Raw genomic sequence first — 20,661 nt, 5'->3', positions numbered from 1 at the left:
GAATATTATAAAACTTTATCGAAGAAAAAGTCGGCTTATATAGTAAGCAAACCGAATTTTTGTTTTAATTTAATTTTGATTGAAATGCTTTTTGAAAATATGCTTTCGAACTTTGATTGAAATAGTAAACTTATTAAGGGGGGAGAAAGGGAGTTCAAAATATATTTTAAATTAATTTGATGCTTATGATATGTGTGTGTGTGTGTGTGTGTGTGTGTGTGTGTGTGTGTGTGTGTGTGTGAGCATATATTCAGCTCGGTTGGTTACCATGAGCAATGTAAATAATTACGGTTACAATTTTGATTAACATCGATTGGTTAATTGTCTTTCTGCGCTTTTCGATTAAATTTGCTTATATCAATTGTCAATTAAATAACCCTTAATTACATTGACTATCCTTAATTGATAATCGAATAATCTTTAATTACTTTCGCTCGTTTTAATCAATAATTCAACAGTTTTGAATTGAATTCCTTCAAATCAATCGTTAATTGGATGATTTTTAATTAGATTTCTTGAAGTCAGTGGTTAATTAAAATATTTTTAATTGATTAGGGTTATATTAATCGTCAATTAAATTCGATAATTGAAAAAGTAATTAATTACTCACAATTCTGGACCTAATATACGAGAAATGAGTATATGAATATGAGTTATTGTCAAGTGCTCCGTAGAATCTCGGCCGATAACGACCGGATAACAACCAGGAACGCAAGAAGCGATACGAGAACCCGCCGATAGTTTCAGGATAGAACAATATTATTCATCATATATGTGATTATTTTTAATCTCGGAGATTAACGGCTAACGTGAGGTAGCGTGCGCGCTGAACTGTCCGGCGGTTGCAGCAACGTGCCATGTGAGTCGCGAGGATGCACAGTTGCAGCATTATCGACTAAACTTTTTTAGAACGCGTCCCGACGCGGTGTCGATAAGTCTCATTAAATGACCTAGAAAGCAATGCTCTCGCCGCGACATACAGCAAACCGTAAATTCACGCCAACAAATGCCCCGTCGCTCAGCATGTTCTCCGCGCACGCACGTTCTCGCTGCCGAATTGTCGCAAGAATTGTTTAAACGCGTCGCAATTCGCAACTCTTGCCGCCCGCGTCTATAACGGAGGTGAAATGTTTTCGAAAACGCGGAAAAATTTGTTTCACGGATGCGTTTGTAAAAGAGTAAGAAAAAAAAATGAAAACGTAAAAGAAAGAAAAAAACTCTAGAACGTCCTCCGGAAAGGAAATCTAGGTGGATAAGGACCAGGCAACTATTTATTATTTAGTTAATATCTAACTTACAGTCACATTGCAATATAGATAAGTGCTGGCTAACTGAAATCCAACTAACTTAGGCCCGCATTAATAATTATTATTTGAAACACGCCTCAAGTGAAATGCTCAAATTTGAATTCAATGTTGAATCATTAAAAGTTTTTCAGTTGAACCACGATTACAGATATAAATATCGCATAAAATTCAAAAGAAAAACTTGAATCTAACTCTTAATAACTAATTTTGAATAATTAATTCAAACTTAGATGAAAGTTTAAGCTCTATTTTAACAATTTTTTTGTTTAAACAGTTCATTTAAATTTAAATCTAAATTTAAACTACTATTGAAAAAAAAATCTGCCCTGAGTATCTCATCACATGAGACAAGTTTCAGATATGCTATTAATACAGGCCTTAGGACTGATTTTTCAATAGTAGTTAAACTTAGATCTAAGAAGATTCTGTAAGGCTCAGTGTCGTATTCTCAGTAGTGCAGCAAGGGGACTTTTCGTAAACTTACTATTTATCGAATAAAATTATACATTTTTATACATTTATTTGTATAATTAAATTATAGGTAACAATAAATTGTAATATAAATGATAATTTAAGACAAAATATATATATATATATATATATATATATATATATATATATATATATATGTGTGTGTGTGTGTATACATACATACACACACATTCATAATGTATTATAAAAATAAAAAATATTTATAATTTTTTTTATTAATGCCTTATTAGTGTATTAATTAACCTACTAGAAATGCACAGACAATAAAAAAAGATATATAAGTATTTAAATATGTGTATATGTATCCCAAGTATTATTATAAATTATGAATTTTCGACCGCTGTTATTTTCAAACCAGTCGATAATTTTGAAATTCGTGTATAATGTAGGTATTAGTTTTTAATATCATAGTCGTTTTTCATTAAAAACCTAATTATACTTTACAAAAAATTAAAAATAACACGCCACCTTAAGTTGAAGAACACATAAAAAGTGTCAACTTTGATTTCAAATATCTCAACTCTTGAATAATCAATATTTTTCTAATTACACGAGCAGCTAGATAATATTTCAATTCATGTGTATCGCAGGTTTCTGTGAATTCTTAACAAATTTGAATTATCTCCTCAAGTTCAAACTCTGTTCCAGTACACACTGCTAGAACAGAATTTAAACTAAAATTCAAGTTTAAACTGCTATTGAAAAACGCCCTTGGAGATTCTCTTCTTTCTCATGTATTTGCTGCGCGATTACGCGTTTATGTGTTTCCACGCGTGCAGAACACGTGTTGCCAAGATCCAAATGAGCCTACAACTTTCGGTTTTCGCCTGCGGAAAGTTTCCGCGGCGCTTTCTCGTCTCCCTAGTGTGGGTGTACCTCACGTGCGCACGCTGTTGTAAATATTAGCAGTCTGAAAAGACCATACCGACGAAATACGCTACGCGTCCGTAAACACGAGGTGTTGACGCGAGCTTTCCGACGAATCTCGCAAAACCGTGTCGTCAAAAAAGAAAGAGAAAGAGAGAGAGAGAGAGCAAACACTACGCGCGATCGAGTTGCGCGTATCAGAACAGCATCCTCACGCGATAAAACTGCAAACGTGATCCTCGTGTCAATACAAACACTCGTACCACGGGACAGTCTCGTTGACTTACATCTGTATTTTATCGCGCACGACTCGAGTTTTCCTGCAATCGTCGCGATAAAGACGTCAAGACGAAAATTTCGAATTGTGCCTCGGAAAAAAAAGAAATATATTACTCACCAATACAATAAAAAAAAGAAAGAAACATCAAGCATCAAATGAGATAGAAGGTACATTGAGAGAGAAAATATGTAAGAAATATTTATTTGACGGGTACTATAATATCATATTTGCTTAACAAAAGTATTTTGTTTTGCTTTGCAAAAAATTTAAAAAATAATAAAATATACATTTTCTTAAGAACTTAGCTTTTTAAGAAAGCAATTGTTTAAATAAAATTTAAATAAAATATTGTTTAAATAAAAAAAATTCAGATTTAAGTAGATATGTTTATTGATACCTATCGAATAAATGTTTTTTTTGTATCTTTTAGACATTTTTCTCTCTCAGTGTAAAATTCTTAAAAAAAAAACTACAAATCGCGCGTCTAATTTATCGTTAACGCCAGATTACTCCGCGAGTCTTTCATTTCTTTTTGTGCAGTTGCAAAATATGTAACATGTGTATATAGTAAGATAGCAAAGGTGAACGTTAGCAAGTGAAACAACAAATAAAACATCAAATGCGATCTCGCAATTCTCTTCCTGTTTGCTTCAGATTTGCGCTTTTATCGCGAACTGTGCGGGCACCGTGCCGATTGCCTGCCCCGCCAATAAATTATGTCGGCGCTAAAAGCTGCGTCGGTTACGAGATCTTTAAAGGCTCGGGTTTTTCCCCGGTCTCGGTAGAGTCAAAACTAATTCGAACTTCGCCATATCGCGCGGAGTCTTGGAGTCGTTAGAGCGACGGAGTCACGATTACTATTATCTGACGGACATCTAATCTTCGAGCGAAGTACGCGATCGATACGGGCGTAATGAAACATATATACTCCGCGATAGATTCACTCGAGCCGGCAAAAAACTTGATTTTTTTAAGGATGTGCAATTTTGCGATATATCGCAAGCACTTTCCTTTTCTTGAATCGCAATGCGATACGCAATTGGACTTTTATCGTAAAATCGCGCCTGCAATTCCAAATCACTCATCATTGCGGTTAAGTATTTTGTGCATATATCATGCAATAATCTATGATATTTAATATTATCTAATCCAAACTTATACATTTAAAGGCACAATTGGATTATGTTATTATAAAAATTTTTAAATGTGAAGTTGTATTATTTCCTTTTAAATATAATTTATACACATACACACACACACATATATATTTATATACATATAATTTTTTATATATGTTAATATATATGATATATACACTGAGAAAAAAATTTACTAAATTTCAAAAAACGTTTGTTTGGATAGTACTATGAAGATATTTGTTTAAATTAAGTAATTATTTTCTAAAATTAAAGAAACAAATTTATATTTAAAACTATTTAATTTTAGAAAATAATTACTTAATTTAAACAAATACCTTCACAGTACTATCCAAACAAACGTTTTTTGAAGTTTAGTAAATTTTTTTCTCAGTGTATGTTTTTTTATATGTTTCAGAAGATTACCAAAGATTATTACACCTAATATTGATTGTCATTAATATTTTAATAAAAAAAGGTAATAAAAAAGGTAATCTTATTATTTTATGAGAAACATGTCAATAAATAATTATAATTAATTGAACGTGCAAAAATATTTTTATATATTACCTGTCTTAATACATAAAAAAAAAGTTTTAAAATTTTATAATTCGAAGTTTTGCAAAATGTCTCCTATTTTACTCTGCGTGGAAAGCATAATGAGGTTAAGCGATGTTTTTAAGAAAACATTATTTAACTTTATTACATGCTTCCGTTTTCTACTATTCTTTCACAGTAAAACTTGCGTTTTTTTATAGTGGACATTTTAAAGAATATTTTAATGCTGTACAAAGAGAGAGTTGATTTATTTATGTTTAAGACTTCTGGGTACTCGCATCGTCCATCTCTTTTTAATGACGTCAGAAGCGAGGAAACGCATGCTAAAAATTCTTGCGAAATATGTTAACATAAAAAAATATGTTCACAAAATGATATTTGCATTCGATTAAGCATACCTCTAAAATATTTTGAACATTTTCCTTTTACTTTAACAATTAATAAATAATCATAAAATTAACGTAATATGTAATCTTTTTTTAACCTAATTTCCTTATTATTCTGTCATATTAATTTTACGATTATTTATTAATTATTAGAAAAAAAGAAAAATATTTTAGAGATTTGCTTAATCGATCGTAAGTGTCGTTTTGTAAATATATTTTTTCATCTCGATGTATTTTGCAAGAATTTGTAGCGTGCGTTTTTTCGCTCCTGACGTCATTAAAAAGAAATGGATGATGCGAATACTCAGGAGCCTTAATATGTTTAATATTTATTTAAATTTACGATTCCCATCATGACTGAGATTCTCGATTAAAACCGCGTTAGCGATATAAAATCGCGCGCGATTTAAAATCATATTTGCGATATAAAATTGTGACGCGACATTTCGCACTCATTACGATTCTTAAAAAAGATCTTAAAAAAATTTCGGTTGTGATCATTGTGCGTACACGCGACAGTTTTATTCCTCGTGTGTATATGTGCGTGCGTGTTTATTTTGTATTGTGTGTGTGCGCGTGCATGTGTGGATGTGTTTGTGTGTAACTCCGCGACTCCAGAAAATTATAATCCGTAATCGCACCGAACAGAAATTGCGCTCCGAGATGTTCCATTTTCGTATTTAGAACTGTAAGCCCGGTATTTTCTCATCGTGCATTTAGCGCTAAATGCGTCCGTCTACTTCCTTCGTGTTGCTCGCGCTACGTGCGAGCGAGCATCTGATATAAAACGGGAAAGTGCACAGAAAAAAGTGCTGTTGAGTCGATAAAATTGGTCGGCAGTTGGAACAGTTGAGCGGAATAAATCCTCTCTATTACGCAATGTTATTATATTGGAATTAGTTTGCAATTAATAACCAAGGTTAGTGAAACAGATATGTTGTTTTGATAACTCGTGTATTGGTTTCGGTGACATTGCAATTGAATTAAGAAGATTAATTCTAACCACACCGCGCGCTGTTGATCAATTCTGCTGACTCAACGGCGTTCTTTTCCGTATGGTAAAATCAGATATCTCGCATTTAAAGAGTGTATTCACCAGGTATGTATTTTTAGGGCGTCCAAGGGGCGTATCTTCAGTGGCGATGTTTCATGGAATAAATATTCTTTTATTTTTTGAATCATTTTTCTTTCAGTATATGGATCCCTAAACGCAAAAAATATTGAAGTAAAAATTACGACAAAATTTTGGTAATCTGACCATACAGAAAAAAATTATGACCACGAAATCACTATATATTTATTTGAAAATGTTAAGCATGTTTGACTCTTTACTAAAAAATTATTATAATTATTTGAATGTTTTTTATATCATATATTCAGATAGAGAACAAATTCACTATTTCTATAGACATTTATCTTTACAATTCCAATACAATTTCAATATAATCTAGCTTTACAGAAAACATTGTAAAAAGAAATATAATAAATTTCAATGTAATTTTCACTACAACATTTTCTCTATGCACTTGTCGAGTGTGGTTATTTGATAAAAGTGTCGAAAACAATCGCGTTGAAAATCACCGAGCTCGAGCAGAAAAATGACTTTTAGCTATGAGAACATCGAAGAAATCAAACACAAACTGAAAGCAATCACGAAGACGGATGCTTGACTACAATTTCTATAATAACAGATATTTTTACTCGATAACTGCGCTCGGCAGAAAGCATTATTTTGCAGCTGCTACAAATTCTTGAATCTGATTGGTATATGCTTTTAGATTCAGCCAAAATTAAGAGTACGCACCAGTCGGATTCTCACGAATTTTCTAACGATTGCGAAGCAGCTTTCTCCGATGACTTCAATTTTGAAATTATTTCGAGTCGTGCGCGTTTGGAGAAGAGCACAGCAAGCAACATTCATTTCTTACCGTTCACTGCGGCCTTTATATTCTCACTACGAATATGCCGATAATTTATGCAGCTACGCACAATGAAGCGGTTAAGTCGGAGTCAATTAAGATCCGACTGTTCGCCGTGTGATTCAGGCTTTTAGTCAGAGTCCCGGATGAGCGGTGTGCGTGTCGGTATGAATCGCTTTCGAATGCAAAGTTCAGCAATCACGGAAAGTTTTTTTCCGGTCGGCTATGTCGGAAAAAAAAGCGAGATCCCAAGGCACAAGTGCACGCTCGACGGGGAGTCGCGCGCGTGTGTTGACAGTAAAAAAAAAAGACAACACAGTCGCAAATAATGCGTTTTCGATATGCCGCGGCTCGGCTGTTATCGACGCGACGTCGTCAGACAACGGGAACCACGCGTAACAATAGAAAGGACGTATTTAAAGAGCTGTCGTGCCGCTGTCGTGTCGCAAGCGCGCTCAAGCGCTGCGCATCTCGCGCTCTTCCAATGAACGATGACACAAGTTATCCGTGTTGCGAATCGGCAATACCACACTCGCGGCCGATGCCGGCAATTTCCGCTTTGGATTTGCATTATCCATCATCGTGTACGTCAATTAGCATCTGCCGTGTGCGGGACACGGAATCGCGTGAGCCGTTATCGACCGACGACGTGGGTCGTCCTCCCGACGTGGTCGCCGTCGACGTCCTCGTATCGGGATTAGAAAGCGAGGAATCGAAGCCAGGACGACCGTGCGATCGACGTCAGCACAGATCACGAAGACGACGACGGGGGCCAGAGCCGATAATACCGGGGGATCAACGGGGAAGGAATGCGTCTCGCGTGCGCGACGGCGCGGCACAGCGAGAGACAAATAAACGATCGGCGAGAACGAACGAATGAGCGAGCAAGCAAACAAGCAAGCGAGCAAGCAAGCAAGCAAGCAAGCAAGCAAGCAAGCAAAGCAAACGAACGCGCGAGCGAGTCGAGTAGAGGACGAAGAGAGCGAGAGAGCGGGCGAAAGAGAGAGAGAGAGAGAGAGAGAGACATAGCAGTGCGCGACTCACCTGCCTGGACCGTGACGAGGGTGCCCGCTAAATATAGCATCCCCAGCAGCACAAAAGCGGCTCGCCTCTCCATCCCGCGGCGCTGATGTACGCGGTGGCGCGTGACTGTGTGTGCACCGCTACGGTACCAACGGCGAACACGGTGCCCTCGTCGCGGCGAGAGGGCCTCCTACGGGGAGAGGAACGGACGTGATGCGCCGACGTTGCCGTCTAGGTGGTGGCGATAGTAGACCGTCGTATACGAGAGCGTCGTATCACGACTGTCGCGCTTCTCTTGAACGTTGCCGCCGTCGTCGTCGTTTTCTTCTTGCTCGTCGACGTCCTCGTTCCGCTCTCGCTGATCGTCGTCTTTCTCCTCCTCGTCGGCGTTGTCGTCGTCTCGTTTGTCCTTCCCGTCGCTGTTGTCAGCGTCACTCCGATTGTGCCCGACGTTCAGCCTTGTCGATTCTCTGGCCCGTCAACCGCGACCCGTTTCCTTTTCACTCGACCGTGCGCGACTGGCGATCGCAGTTCAGATCGTTCGCGCGAGAGCACCCGTCACACCACACCTCCTCCTCCTCCCCCCTGCCGCCGTTGCCGCCGCCGCCGTCGCAGCCACCACCGTCGCCGTCGTCGAGGGAGAACAGTCACGACCTATCACTGACGTTTGTTCGCTGTTTTCTCTTATCGTTATCTCGCGCACACAGCTGGCGCGCGTATCTCTTTAATGCGCACTACACACCGAAACTCCACGGTTACCGCCCGCCGTCGCCTACGCCGCCTCGTCGTCGTCGTCACCGCCGCCGCCGTTGTCGTCTTCGTCGTCGATCCACCCTCGAGCAGAAGATTCCCCACGGCAAGCGAGCACCGTCGAGCCGCCGTAGCTACGACAATGTCAGGATCAAAATGGCCGCCGCTGTCTTCTGCTACGCGCCGACGTCCGTCCGTCCGTCCATTTCGCTCTGTCGCCACGCTCGCTCCCTCCTTTTCCGATTGAGCGACCCGACGCGACCGCGCCCTCTGCGCGACCCGCCTTTCGGCCGATTTACATGAGATCTGTTTGAGCAACTTCTGCACTATCAGTCAAAAGTGCAATTAATCAGATGTCCGTCTATCGACTTTGGTCAGAGAGAAGCCTGCGAACGGCCATCAGCTTGATTTTAGTGGCCAGAGCTACAGATTGAAGATTTGATTTTGGTCAATCAGAACACAGAAAGTAAAGATTGAGATTAAAGATTGGAATTAGAGCTCAGTCTATTTTCTAGTTTCTAGTCGCAATATTAGTCAATGCCTTGGCGACTTTTTGACCACGTGATAGACCCGTTTTTGGCTGCGTCCCGAAATTCACTGCCTCAGTATTGAAATTCTATAATATACGTATAAATCTATAACATAAATTATAGATTTTTACTACTTTTACTACTATTTTTACTACTTTTACTATTTTTATTACTGGCAGTGCATTTCGGAACGCAGCTTATATGACCTAACCTGCAGTAATATGACCGACGTTCGGTCCAAACGCAGGGTTGCTATTCCGTTACCGTGGTTCCGACAGTTATCGGATGGGTGTATATCAGTTGGACACGGGGCAATTGGACACAGTCCAATCACAAGTCGCTGTTCCAAGGGACCCTACAAATATCTCTAATCACACGGTGCTGTGATTGGCTGTGTCCAAATGCACCGTGTTCAAGTGCACCGCTCCCTATCGGATCGGTAGGCGTCGTTGCGCAGTTTTTCCACAGTATAAAAAAGCTGCGTAACGACGCCTACCGATTCGACAACTGTCGGTAGGCGGGAACGAAATAGCAGCCCTGTGCTGGGATTCTGTAACTCGTTATTGACAGTTAACGACAGTTTCGTTATCGTTGCGCAACTTTTCTACGGTATACAAAAGCTGCACAACGATAACGAAACTGTCGTTAACTCCAATAACGAGTTACAGAATCCCAACACTGGATAAGTATCACTGCGCATGCGCGAGAATCCGAATATCCCAAGTAGAACAAGGTTGTCTATTGGTTAACGTTCTTGAAGTTAACTTTTGGAACGTATCTATAAGATAACAACTCAATGTCAATAATTCGTCTCCTTTAATGTGACATCAATTAAATAACAATTATGTATGGTATATATTTATGTATATATTTACGTATATATATCCCAAATATATCCCTTTAGGATATCCCTATGATATATTTTGGACATTTCTGCTGTGTGGAAACGCATAATCGCAAATGCGAACGTAAATAAAAAATCCAAAACTATGAAAATTGTGACGATAGAGACAAAGATTTGTTCAAAATTCACGCGAAAAAAATATTACCGCGTGAGGCGCCTGTCTCAATTAGTAATTTAATAAATTAGTATCAAATAGTTACACGCGACAGCAAGACGGTGAAAAGAAATTGTCGTAACGGCACGTTCGAGTTCCTTCCCAATATGCAATAAAAAATAATTAAACGATAGCCGAATAAAGAAGTAATAATACCCGAATAATTAATAGATAATGATAATAATGTCTGATCAACAACCGTATAAGAATGTCCGGTAGTATCAATTAATTACATACGACAGCAAGACGAGGTAAGGAAATCGTCGTAACGGCACGCTCGAGTTACTTTCTAATAAAAATAGTTAAATGACAACTGAATAAAGAAATAATAATACTCGAATAATAAACAGATGATAATAATATTTAATCGGCATTGAGGAAGTCGTTCGCGACATTTCTCCATCTAACAAGTAAAAAAGTAAATGAAACGCAGCAATTACCTGTCGCGATAAAGCCCGCAACACCTGCTCGCGTGAGGAGTACGCGCCTCAATTTGTCTTAATTATCATCTCAATTGTCGCGAATTGTTGAAACGCGGTATTAAAAATTGTTACGGAATAATGTAGAAAATAACGCGGCAGTTCTCGATGTACTCGTCTCAACGGTTGAGAGTGTTATGACGTGACGTTTGAGCATATGCTTGCGAACGTGTGTTTACATAACCCAACCGCGCGTCCTTCCAAGCGCCGCTCAGTCAGCGGCATGAACGGGCCGTTACGATGGTACGTTTACCTAGGCTTTGTGGAGCCTAAAGATTTTGTTAGGGCCGTTGCCCAGGTATTGTTATTACTGATTATCGATCATCATTATTTTGTTATTATCCATTAGCGGATATTATCACACGATTGTCAAATAGATATTATTATAATTATTATAAAAAAGTAATTATATTCGAATAACAAGTGGTAGTGATAATAATACCTGATCGATAATCGTGTGATAATAGCAGCGAGCGGATAATAACTGAATAACGATGATCGAATAATCAGTAATAATAATAAATAACAATTACCGGGCAACGGCAATAATAACTGATTAAAGACGAAGTAAAGAAATTGTCGTAACGGCATGCCCAAGTTGCTTTCCTAAGCCATAATTAAATAATAAGCGAATAAATTAAATAATAATCAAATAAAGAAGTAATAATACTCAAATATTAAATGGCAGTGATAATAATATCTGCGAATGGAAATAACGAAATAATGATAATCGAATAATCAATAATAACAATATCTGGGCAACGGTTCTAACAAAAACTTTAGGTTCCACAAAGGCTAGGTAAACGTACTGTCGTAACGGCCCGCTCGACAGTACGTGCTGCTGACTGAGCCTCTTCGCAGCCACGCGATGTGGAGCGAGAAAAAGAGAAGACATTGTCTCTCTCGCTCGGCGCGCCGAACTCGGCCGAGCACACGGACGGACAGAAGCATCTCTGTGTGAGAAGTGGAAGGAGTAAAACGTCAAGGGCAAGATTTCCCAGCTCTGCTTGGGAGGCCATGTTATGTAAATACGCGTGTGCGAAAACGTGCTCGAACGTCACGCCATACATTCTCAATCGTCGAGAAGAGCACATCGGGAGCTGCCGCGTTATTTTCTAGATTATTCCGTGCCGATTTTTAATACCGCGACTTCGCGACAATTGAGGCGACAATTAAGACAAAGGCTGTCAGCAACATCGAAAAATACGCCTGTTTCCACGGCTTATTTAACGAATCGTTATTAATACTATTATTATAGTATTAGTATTATTAGTATTATTGTAAACTCTCTGAATTCCAACAGAATAAATTATGGAGAACTTTGTTTTCTTTGAATCACATCGATATCTTTTGTGGCTGCCGAGAAATAAGCAAAAAATATCAGCGGCATGTTTAAATTTATATATTTATTTGTTATTTCATATTGTCCAGTTTCCAAATCCTTTTTCCTTACAAAATTACGCAGAACGCAGCGCGAGAAAGACGAGAGACTAATGAGGGATGATCTAGCTTTGCGTTAAGTTCGCCGCTAGCTCGCTTCGACCAACGTTGTGCGGTCCGCTCATCAGTGGTGAAACAAGAATAGAGCGATTGGACATCTGTCCTTTTCTAACTTACTATCATTGTATAGAAGTAGAACGGGTACGAATCAGGCATATTTTATCGTTACCACCGCAAAAATGCGCCTAACGAACTTTGGGTGCGGTCCAACAACCGCTACAAATGCTGCGTAGCGTTTCTCCCTCTTGTTCTATTCCTCGGATTCGAATGAAGAAAGAGAAAGAAGTAAAAACGCTACAAAACATTTGCAGCGCCCGCTGGACCGTACCTTTAGTAAAGCGGGGAGCACACACTCTTGCAGGATGCATAATACACAATGCATAAGGAAATGAACCAATCAGAGTCCTCATTTTTATTGTCATGATAAAGTTAAAGGACTCTGATTGGTCAATTTTCTTATGCGTTGTGCATCATGCCTTTATGCATGAGTGTGTGCTTCCCGCTTAAAGGCACACTTTGTTAGATGACGTCTCGAAAATGCGCCTAACTCTGGTCATTGAAATCAAGCTGGTGGCCGCTCTCATGCTTCTCTCTGCTTTGGTCAACTTAACCGGTTGGTTATTTCAACGCAATTGATCAATCGCACTTCTTTTTGTCAGAATTAACAAATTCCATTGGTCAATTCCGTTGAAATAACCAACCGGTTAACCAAAATTGGCAGAAACAAGGGCAAGAGTGAAACAAATATACTTTCTTTCATTGCACTAGTTTAGAAGGTTTTTTAAGTTTTTCTGTGTGCCACGGTCCTTAAACCGCGTTTAAACTATTTGAAACAAAGCATAGGCTGCGTTCCGAAATTCACTGCCAGTATTCAAATTCTATAGTATACATGACACTTGGTCTGTTCTTTTCAGCTGCACTGCTGAATTGGTGCAATAAGTTAGAATGAGAAAACATACTTGTCTCACTTTAATTTATTGCACCAATTCAGCAATGCAACTGAAAAGAACAGATCAATGAACTATAGATTTTCAGTATTAGTAGTGAATTTCGGAACGCAGCTCTCTATTTCGTAGCTCTCCGCGAGAGGTCTTCACCTCCTATGACTCTGCAGATTCTTGGACGATTCAAATACAAAATCCGACTATGAACTACGTTCAGAAAACAGAAAACGGTTGAGTGAGTGCTCAGTGAGCTGTCATTGAAATATTCTTTCAAATTTGTTTATGAATCTCAAAAAATTAAAGACGATAATTACTGAACGTTTGCATAATTGTTGTGTTTTCCGAACACATCCAATATCACCCTATGGAAAACACTAATCAGGGTACCTATTATGTACTTCTTCGGAATTCCAATTCTTCTTCAATTCCAATCGGAATAATTCCGTTTCCCCTAGAAAACACAATAGAAATCTAGGAAATAATTGAATGTTCTCGATCGGAATAAATTCTGATTGGGAACATTCAGTTATTTCCTAGATTTCTATTGTCTTTTCTGGGGGAAACGGAATCAGGGTGCAAACTCATACAGTTGAATAGCGGAACGCGGAACAAGAGCGGAACCAATCATAAGTGTTCCGCGTTTTTCAGCAGTTTTTAGCGGAATCTGCGGAATAGTTTTGTCGCAGACTGTGTAATATATGCATACTTCTATCATAAATAGACGTGGGCCCATATAACTTCAAATTAAGAACAACAAACAATCTAGCTGGCCAAGTTTATTAATATTCAGCACATCATAACCGCTATGCCATGAATTTAACAATGAATGCGTAATATATATGTACAAATTCATCATTTTTAACATTAAAACAAGAGTTCTTAAGTCCCCATGGAGCGGAATAAGCACATCGCGGATTTTGCTCAACTAATCGCGAGTCAATGGCTGCATTCAGCAGACTCAACAGTTGCACAACAGTTGAGTAATTTGTCAATGTAATTGGTCTAGATTTAGGGATCTAATAGCAAGAACCAATAATCGTTGATTGCTCACTGAGCGCTTTTTCTACTGAATGCGCCCAATGGCTGCGTTCAGCAGAGAAAGCTGCTTTGCAACTGTTGTAAAATTCGTGAATCTGATTGGTACATGCTCTTGGATTCAATCAAAATTAAGAACATACTTCAATTAGATTCACGAATTTTTACAACAGTTGCAAAGCAGCTTTCTCTGCTGAACGCATCTATTATTTCAATAAGTTACAACCGCCTTAAAACTTATTTTATAGATTTTAACATTTTCAGTCAATGTTTCCAATAGAAAACGCATTTAATTAAATATTTATGTACATAATAATAAAAACGAGTAATAAAACATTAATTTAAAAGTCATTTTAATTACGTGCTACTCATTCCGCTTACGTTCATTCCGCTGCATGGGTATTTAGGGATTGAAAATCCGTGCAACGAAAACTGCGAAACGCTCGTGATTGGTTCCGCTCTCGTTCCGCGCTCCGCTATTCCGCTGCATGAGTTCGCACCATTATTCCGATCGGAATTGATTCCGAAGAAGTCTATAATAGGTACCCTGCAATACCATCCCAACGATACCATCGATAAAGAGGCGCTCAACGTTCCCTCGTGTCATATCCATACTTCTCATTGGACGTCAGCGTTCGCAGCGCGCGTTCTGTCGCGTGCGTGCTCTTCGAACGTGCACTCCCTCATGAAACCGAGGCGAAAATTGCTCAGGTTCTAAATAAACACGCTACTCTTCACAATCTTATTCTCCCGCAAGATCGACCTCAGAGATTCCGCGCGAACACCCGATTTTTATTCCTGGGACCATACGACTCGCCGTCGATACGCGAAGCTCGCTTCGGAAGCGCGCGACGAGCGATGTTCAAGTGGTAAACAAACGAGCCCGTCGCAACGCACCGTGAAAATGCAGCGTTCCACGGGCACACGCGGCTCCGTAATTCCTAAACGCGAATTTCTCGGTCGCCCCCGTCTCGACGCGCGTCACGCCGGACACCGGATGACGATCGAACAAACAGCTGTCGTCGCCGGCGGTAGGCCGCCGCGGCATCACCGGAAGCGCTCTTCGGTTAGTTTGCCGCCAAACTATCCCGTGCGTGCTGCGATGAAGCTGTTTATCCCGCGACACGCAGTTCCCCGGTTGCAGAGTGAATAGTCGCGCGGGACGGTCAGAAGTAGCGCAGTTGCGAGCGGAATCGTCTCTTCCGTCGAGATAAGACGTGTCAGCGATCGTTGAGGAAGGATCCCAGCCACCTCGGACGTTTCTCTACCATGGCAAAGGTTCAGCTCGCGAACGTTGCGGTCCTTGACAATCCGTCGCCGTTTCTGAATCCGTTCCAGTTCGAGGTCACATTCGAGTGCATCGAGGAGCTCAAGGAAGGTAGGCGCCCGCGTTTCGCGATTCATTCGCGTGGACGGGGATTTCATTTTCGTTGAGTCGAGCACACGCGGCTCGGACGCACGTCTCTAGGTTAATTTTATAATAGTGATGTCACGGGTCTCAAGGCCGTGAATTTGACCGCGAGTATCCGACGACACGTTTAACTGCGAGAAATGGAGTCTACGATGATAACGCGTACGACGTATGTTCGGGTTTGGAGGGTGATCACCTGCTGGTGAAGCTTCGCGCTTTTTGCAGTTGATGTTTTTCGTTGAGGTTCCTCACGCATCAAAACACTATGAGCAATGTGCTGGTATTCTTTCAGATCTGGAATGGAAGATGATATATGTGGGCAGCGCAGAGTCAGAAGAGTTCGATCAAGTCTTAGATACCATTTATGTTGGACCGATTCCAGAAGGAAGACACATGTTTGTATTTCAGGTAACGTGACAAATCATCTTTGAGTGATTTACTATAACTGAGATAAATTCACAACAGATCTGTTCTTCTTAGATAAACTAACTTGAACTTTTTTTATATTAGAGTGAAACAAATATGTAATACAGCATTGAGAGAAAAGCGAACAAAGTTCAATATAGCATTATTTCAGCTAAAAAAAGAACAGACTTTAAGGTATATCACCTATACTGTTTAAGGATTTATTATAAGCATAATAAAGCAATTTTAAAGAAATAAAAGATTATGTTACACACATTTGAAACTCTGTCACAAACAACTTGGCATTGTATCAAAGTCTGAGTGAAAAGTTCTTAGCTGAACTAGCTTACACTTTTTGCCATTAGAGTGAAACAAATATGTAATGTTGCATTGAAGAAAAAAGAACTAGCTTAGCTGTAAAGAACCGACTTGTTCTATTTAAGGATACCTTGCTCATATCTGAAAAATAATGAAGCAATTTTGAAAAAATTAAAGGTTTATCTACATTGCACATTTTCTAAAATTAATTACAATTTGACATTGATTTAGAATCTGGATTAAAAGTTCTTAGCTTAACTAGACTGCACTTAGAGGAAAAAGGAATAAAGTTCAAGTATAACACTAGTTCAATTAAACAGATCTATTTTGTTCTGTTTAAAAGTATATTGCTCATATTTAAAAAAGTATGAAACAATCTTGAAGAAATTAGAGGTTAATATTGTTTCTAAAACTGATCACAAATAACTTAACATTGTATCGGAGTCTGAATCAAAAGTTATTTCACATTGAAGTGTAGGTCCAACAAACATTAATGACATTAAGTGAACTTTTAATCACATTAATAATAATATTGATAATACATCAATAATCTATCATTATATGTCATCCTGCTACTTGGGATATAACTTATTTTAACTCTTTAAGTATCAATGGATACCAATAGGGATCACTTAGGATTAGGCAGTTGAAACCTTATAAATGTACTACTTAGAGTGTTTTTGACAATATTTCATTAAAAAAAAGTTACTAGAATGTTCCATGAATTATGCACTTTAAAGAGTAAAACTATACTGTAATGGAAATATGTTATCTGTAATGAAGGAAAAGATATTTGATAACAAAAAATGAAAGATAACATAATGATGGAAATCTCAATGTTTGCAAACATATACTTCAAGTATTCAAAATGATGTATACAAAGTTTCATTGTGGTTTAGAGATAAATATTTAAGAGTCAGAAATAATATAAAAAAGGTCAATAAACTATAAAAATGTGATGTTAAAGTAATATTAGATTGTTATTCAACTATATATACGTATATACTATATGTTTTTACAAAAAATAAAATACATTTGGTCTGTTCTTTTCAGCTGCACTGCTGAACTAGTGCAATAAATTAGAATGAGAAAAGATATACTTGTCTGACTGTAACTTATTGCACCGATTCAGCAGTGCAGCTGAAAAGAACAGACCAATTATTATTATTGTAATTTTTAATTTTCAGCGACTTTTTGCAGAAACTATATGGGCAATATATCCTTATAACATTAACATGTAGCATAGATTCTAGGTCGTTGTTATATTTTCTTCCAGGCTGATCCACCAGATGTAAGTAGGATTCCAGTAAATGATGCTTTGGGTGTAACTGTCGTATTGCTGACCTGCTCCTACAGAGGCCACGAATTCGTTCGCGTCGGTTATTTCATCAATAACGAATATACGGACGCGGAACTCAGGGAAAATCCACCCCCACAGCCACAATTCGATAAGGTTCAGAGGAATATATTGGGCGATAAACCGCGCGTTACTAGATTTAAGATCAATTGGGACGATTGTGCCACTACGACGGCCAGCACTGTCCCCGAGGGCATGGACGCGCAAGCTCTGGAAGAAACCTCACAGGATGCGCCCACATCTACATTAGGCTTTACAGAAAACACACAAAATGGCATGGAAGTGATGTGAAAGACGATTTGTTGCTAATAAAAATAAGTTCTGTGGGACAGGATATACAGTAAATTGAGGGCTCTTGGCTCCTTGCTATAACCATATTGGATTATGATGTCACATGCGAGATGTCGTGCAAACTTCTCTCTTGCATTCTCCACAAGTTGAAATAAATCTGTTGTTTTATTATGTCACAGCACACAGTTGCGTTCAATAGCGATTGATATAATGCTTAGGAAATTTATTTTGGTTGTTTATTAAGGCTAGTCTCTCGATGCGGAATGCTTGATTCATATCGTCAAAAGCAAGAAAACGTATGATTGAAAGTTTTGCGTGCTATTTTTAAATAAAAACATTTATGTGAGAGAATACTTTAGATTATATGAATACACTTGTAAAATACTCTAAAAACAATCCTCTTTGCTTGACAATAAATGAACAGCCGTAAAATTAACATCATTAATCTGCAACTTTCCTCTTTAACCTATACTTTCTCATAATTTTGTCACATTAATTTTACGGCTATTTATTGACTGTTAATATATGCTCAAGCAATCTGAAGTGTTCTTTCAGTCAAATCTTTTTATTTGAAAATACATGCAAGAATTTTAACGTACCATTTCTCACCTATCGCAGTTACGTTTTAAAATCGTAGTACTATCTGTATCTGTGAATCGATTATTAATATATTTCCTTCGCGTGAACTCATGAAATATTCATTGACAAATGCAATAAAACTTTTCATTTTTCACTAGTTTACGTGAAGGAAATAGATACATGATCGATTCACAGACTAATGCTATAACTTTAAAACGTAACTGCAACTGCATTTAAACGACCTCTAAGGCTCATGAGTACTCACCGTAGCCATTTTGATTGATGACATCAGAAGTGAAAAAATGCATGTTCAAAAATCTTACAAAGTCATAATAATAATAATAATAAAGATATATCCAAAAAGACTCTTGCAATGGAATTAAGCACACCTCTGAAATACTCCGAATATTTTCTTTTTGTTCTAACAATCAATAAATAATCGTCAAATTAACGTGGGAAAAGATAGATAAAAAAAGAAAGTTGTATGTCATTAATCGATTATAAATGTTATATTTTGGATGTATCTTTTTATTTCGACATACATTGTAGGAATTTTAGATACGCATTTCTTCGCTTCTGACGGCATCAATCAAGAGTTCCGCGGTGAATAATCACAATAACCTTAATAGGAATGTAATAAGCGTATATATTGGATTACATGTATTATAAATACGTATGCTAGAACTGGTTAAGAAACTTATGAAACTTACAACATTTTTGCATATCAACCGAGAATATTTTTTATTCATATGCGTACTGACGCAACAATGCATATTAACGTATACGAATACTATACAATCAGAAATATCAGTCGATCAATGTTTCAGATGCGAATGGAAATGCATTCTTGTTTCTCATTATCGAAAATCTTGCCACACACACATGGCTCACTGTAGTTTATTATTTACTGTCAGTATCGATAATATAATTTTATCGTTCTACACGAAACGACAAATAAGGATTTTTTTTTGTTTCGACTTTACGCGCTTTACTTATCCAGACCTTGTAACAATCAATCAAAATGTACAACAATTTATGAATGCACGAATGAGTAAAGAGAGTTGTTGTGACACGTCTTATCCTATCTAGTATAAGTTGTGGTATACATGAAGATAACCAATTGATTTCAACAAAGCGCATGTACCACAAAAGTAAAATCATGATTGACATTTCGCTGCGACCTTATAGTGCGGTACGGCTGCAGTGACGGGTGAGAAACCTTAAACGATGAAGTAGTACCTGGACAAGAATATGAAAGAGAGTATACACACTCCGTATATATTTAGATAATTCGAAAAATCGCGCGCAAAATAACCTTCCATATACTTATCGATGTTCTCCCTCGACATGAAATTTGTACATTTTCAGAAAAAAGACACCGCGCAATGGTAATGTGATAAGGCTATACATGAGCAAAGGAGAGCGAGTTAATCGTTTGCGGAATCGTTACTCCCGTTATTCTCAATCAAATAGCGGATTTACGAACTTATTGTCACTCCAAAAGAAAATGTAATTTCTGCGAAAAGGGAAACCCCTTATATATAATAACGAGCAGTAATTATAGTACGAACTACGAACGATTAAACTAAATATAAATACGGACAACCGATCACACATAAATGAGGCACATAAAGCAACAGTGACAATTCTCAACAATGTCCCGTAATATAATTGTTTGTTTGAAAATTACAGTGTTTTGGTAGCTTCTAATTTAAGGCTTCAAACTTAAAAATATGTTTGAATATATTAAGTATTATATTACTACTGCTTATTATAACGTCACATTGCATTAGATCATAAGGCAGTTTCCATTTTTTATTAGTGTATATATGATACATATTAAGGTAAAAAATACATATTATGTTTTTTACTTGAAAAAGAAGTGTTGATTCTATCTCTGTCCCAATTGATTATCCCAATTTTTCATCAAAATACCATCTCATAGTCTGGATAATATTGTAATATAAAAGAATAACATATTTAACAATTTTATATATATATATATATATATATATATATATATATATATATATATA

General features: G+C 37.7%; 2 protein-coding genes across 2 annotated transcripts in view; one reads left to right on the top strand and one right to left on the bottom strand.

Moving 5' to 3' along the window:
- Positions 1-8,932, bottom strand: part of LOC116844222 (basigin) — a 32,121-nt gene extending 23,189 nt beyond the window's left edge. Inside the window, exon 1 of the mRNA XM_032815452.1 lies at positions 7,990-8,932. Coding sequence (XP_032671343.1) covers positions 7,990-8,062 — 73 coding nt within the window. The 5' untranslated portion in view covers positions 8,063-8,932. The remainder of the gene's footprint in view (positions 1-7,989) is intronic.
- A 6,100-nt stretch (positions 8,933-15,032) lies between these two features.
- LOC116844260 (histone chaperone asf1) lies at positions 15,033-19,704 on the top strand. The gene is made up of 3 exons (XM_032815550.1): positions 15,033-15,642; positions 15,968-16,083; positions 17,675-19,704. Exons 1-3 carry the CDS (start codon positions 15,534-15,536, stop codon positions 18,044-18,046), a joined length of 597 nt encoding a protein of 198 aa, XP_032671441.1. The 5' UTR covers positions 15,033-15,533; the 3' UTR covers positions 18,047-19,704.
- Positions 19,705-20,661: the final 957 nt, after the last annotated feature.

The sequence above is a fragment of the Odontomachus brunneus genome, unplaced genomic scaffold (genome assembly GCF_010583005.1).
Source record: "Odontomachus brunneus isolate Ranch 3 - 2012 unplaced genomic scaffold, Obru_v1 Obru_scaffold_040, whole genome shotgun sequence".
Classification (NCBI taxonomy): Eukaryota; Metazoa; Arthropoda; class Insecta; order Hymenoptera; family Formicidae; genus Odontomachus; species Odontomachus brunneus.
The sequence above is the reverse complement of the archived record's forward strand: the minus strand, read 5'-3'. Positions and strand labels throughout refer to the sequence as shown.

Bases quoted from the DNA above. Each gene is read 5' to 3' on its own strand.
- LOC116844260 (XM_032815550.1), top strand. From the start codon at position 15,534: ATGGCAAAGGTTCAGCTCGCGAACGTTGCGGTCCTTGACAATCCGTCG. The intron at 15,643-15,967 runs GTAGGCGCCCGC...GTATTCTTTCAG, and splicing joins CATCGAGGAGCTCAAGGAAG to ATCTGGAATGGAAGATGATA. The intron at 16,084-17,674 runs GTAACGTGACAA...ATTTTCTTCCAG, and splicing joins GACACATGTTTGTATTTCAG to GCTGATCCACCAGATGTAAG.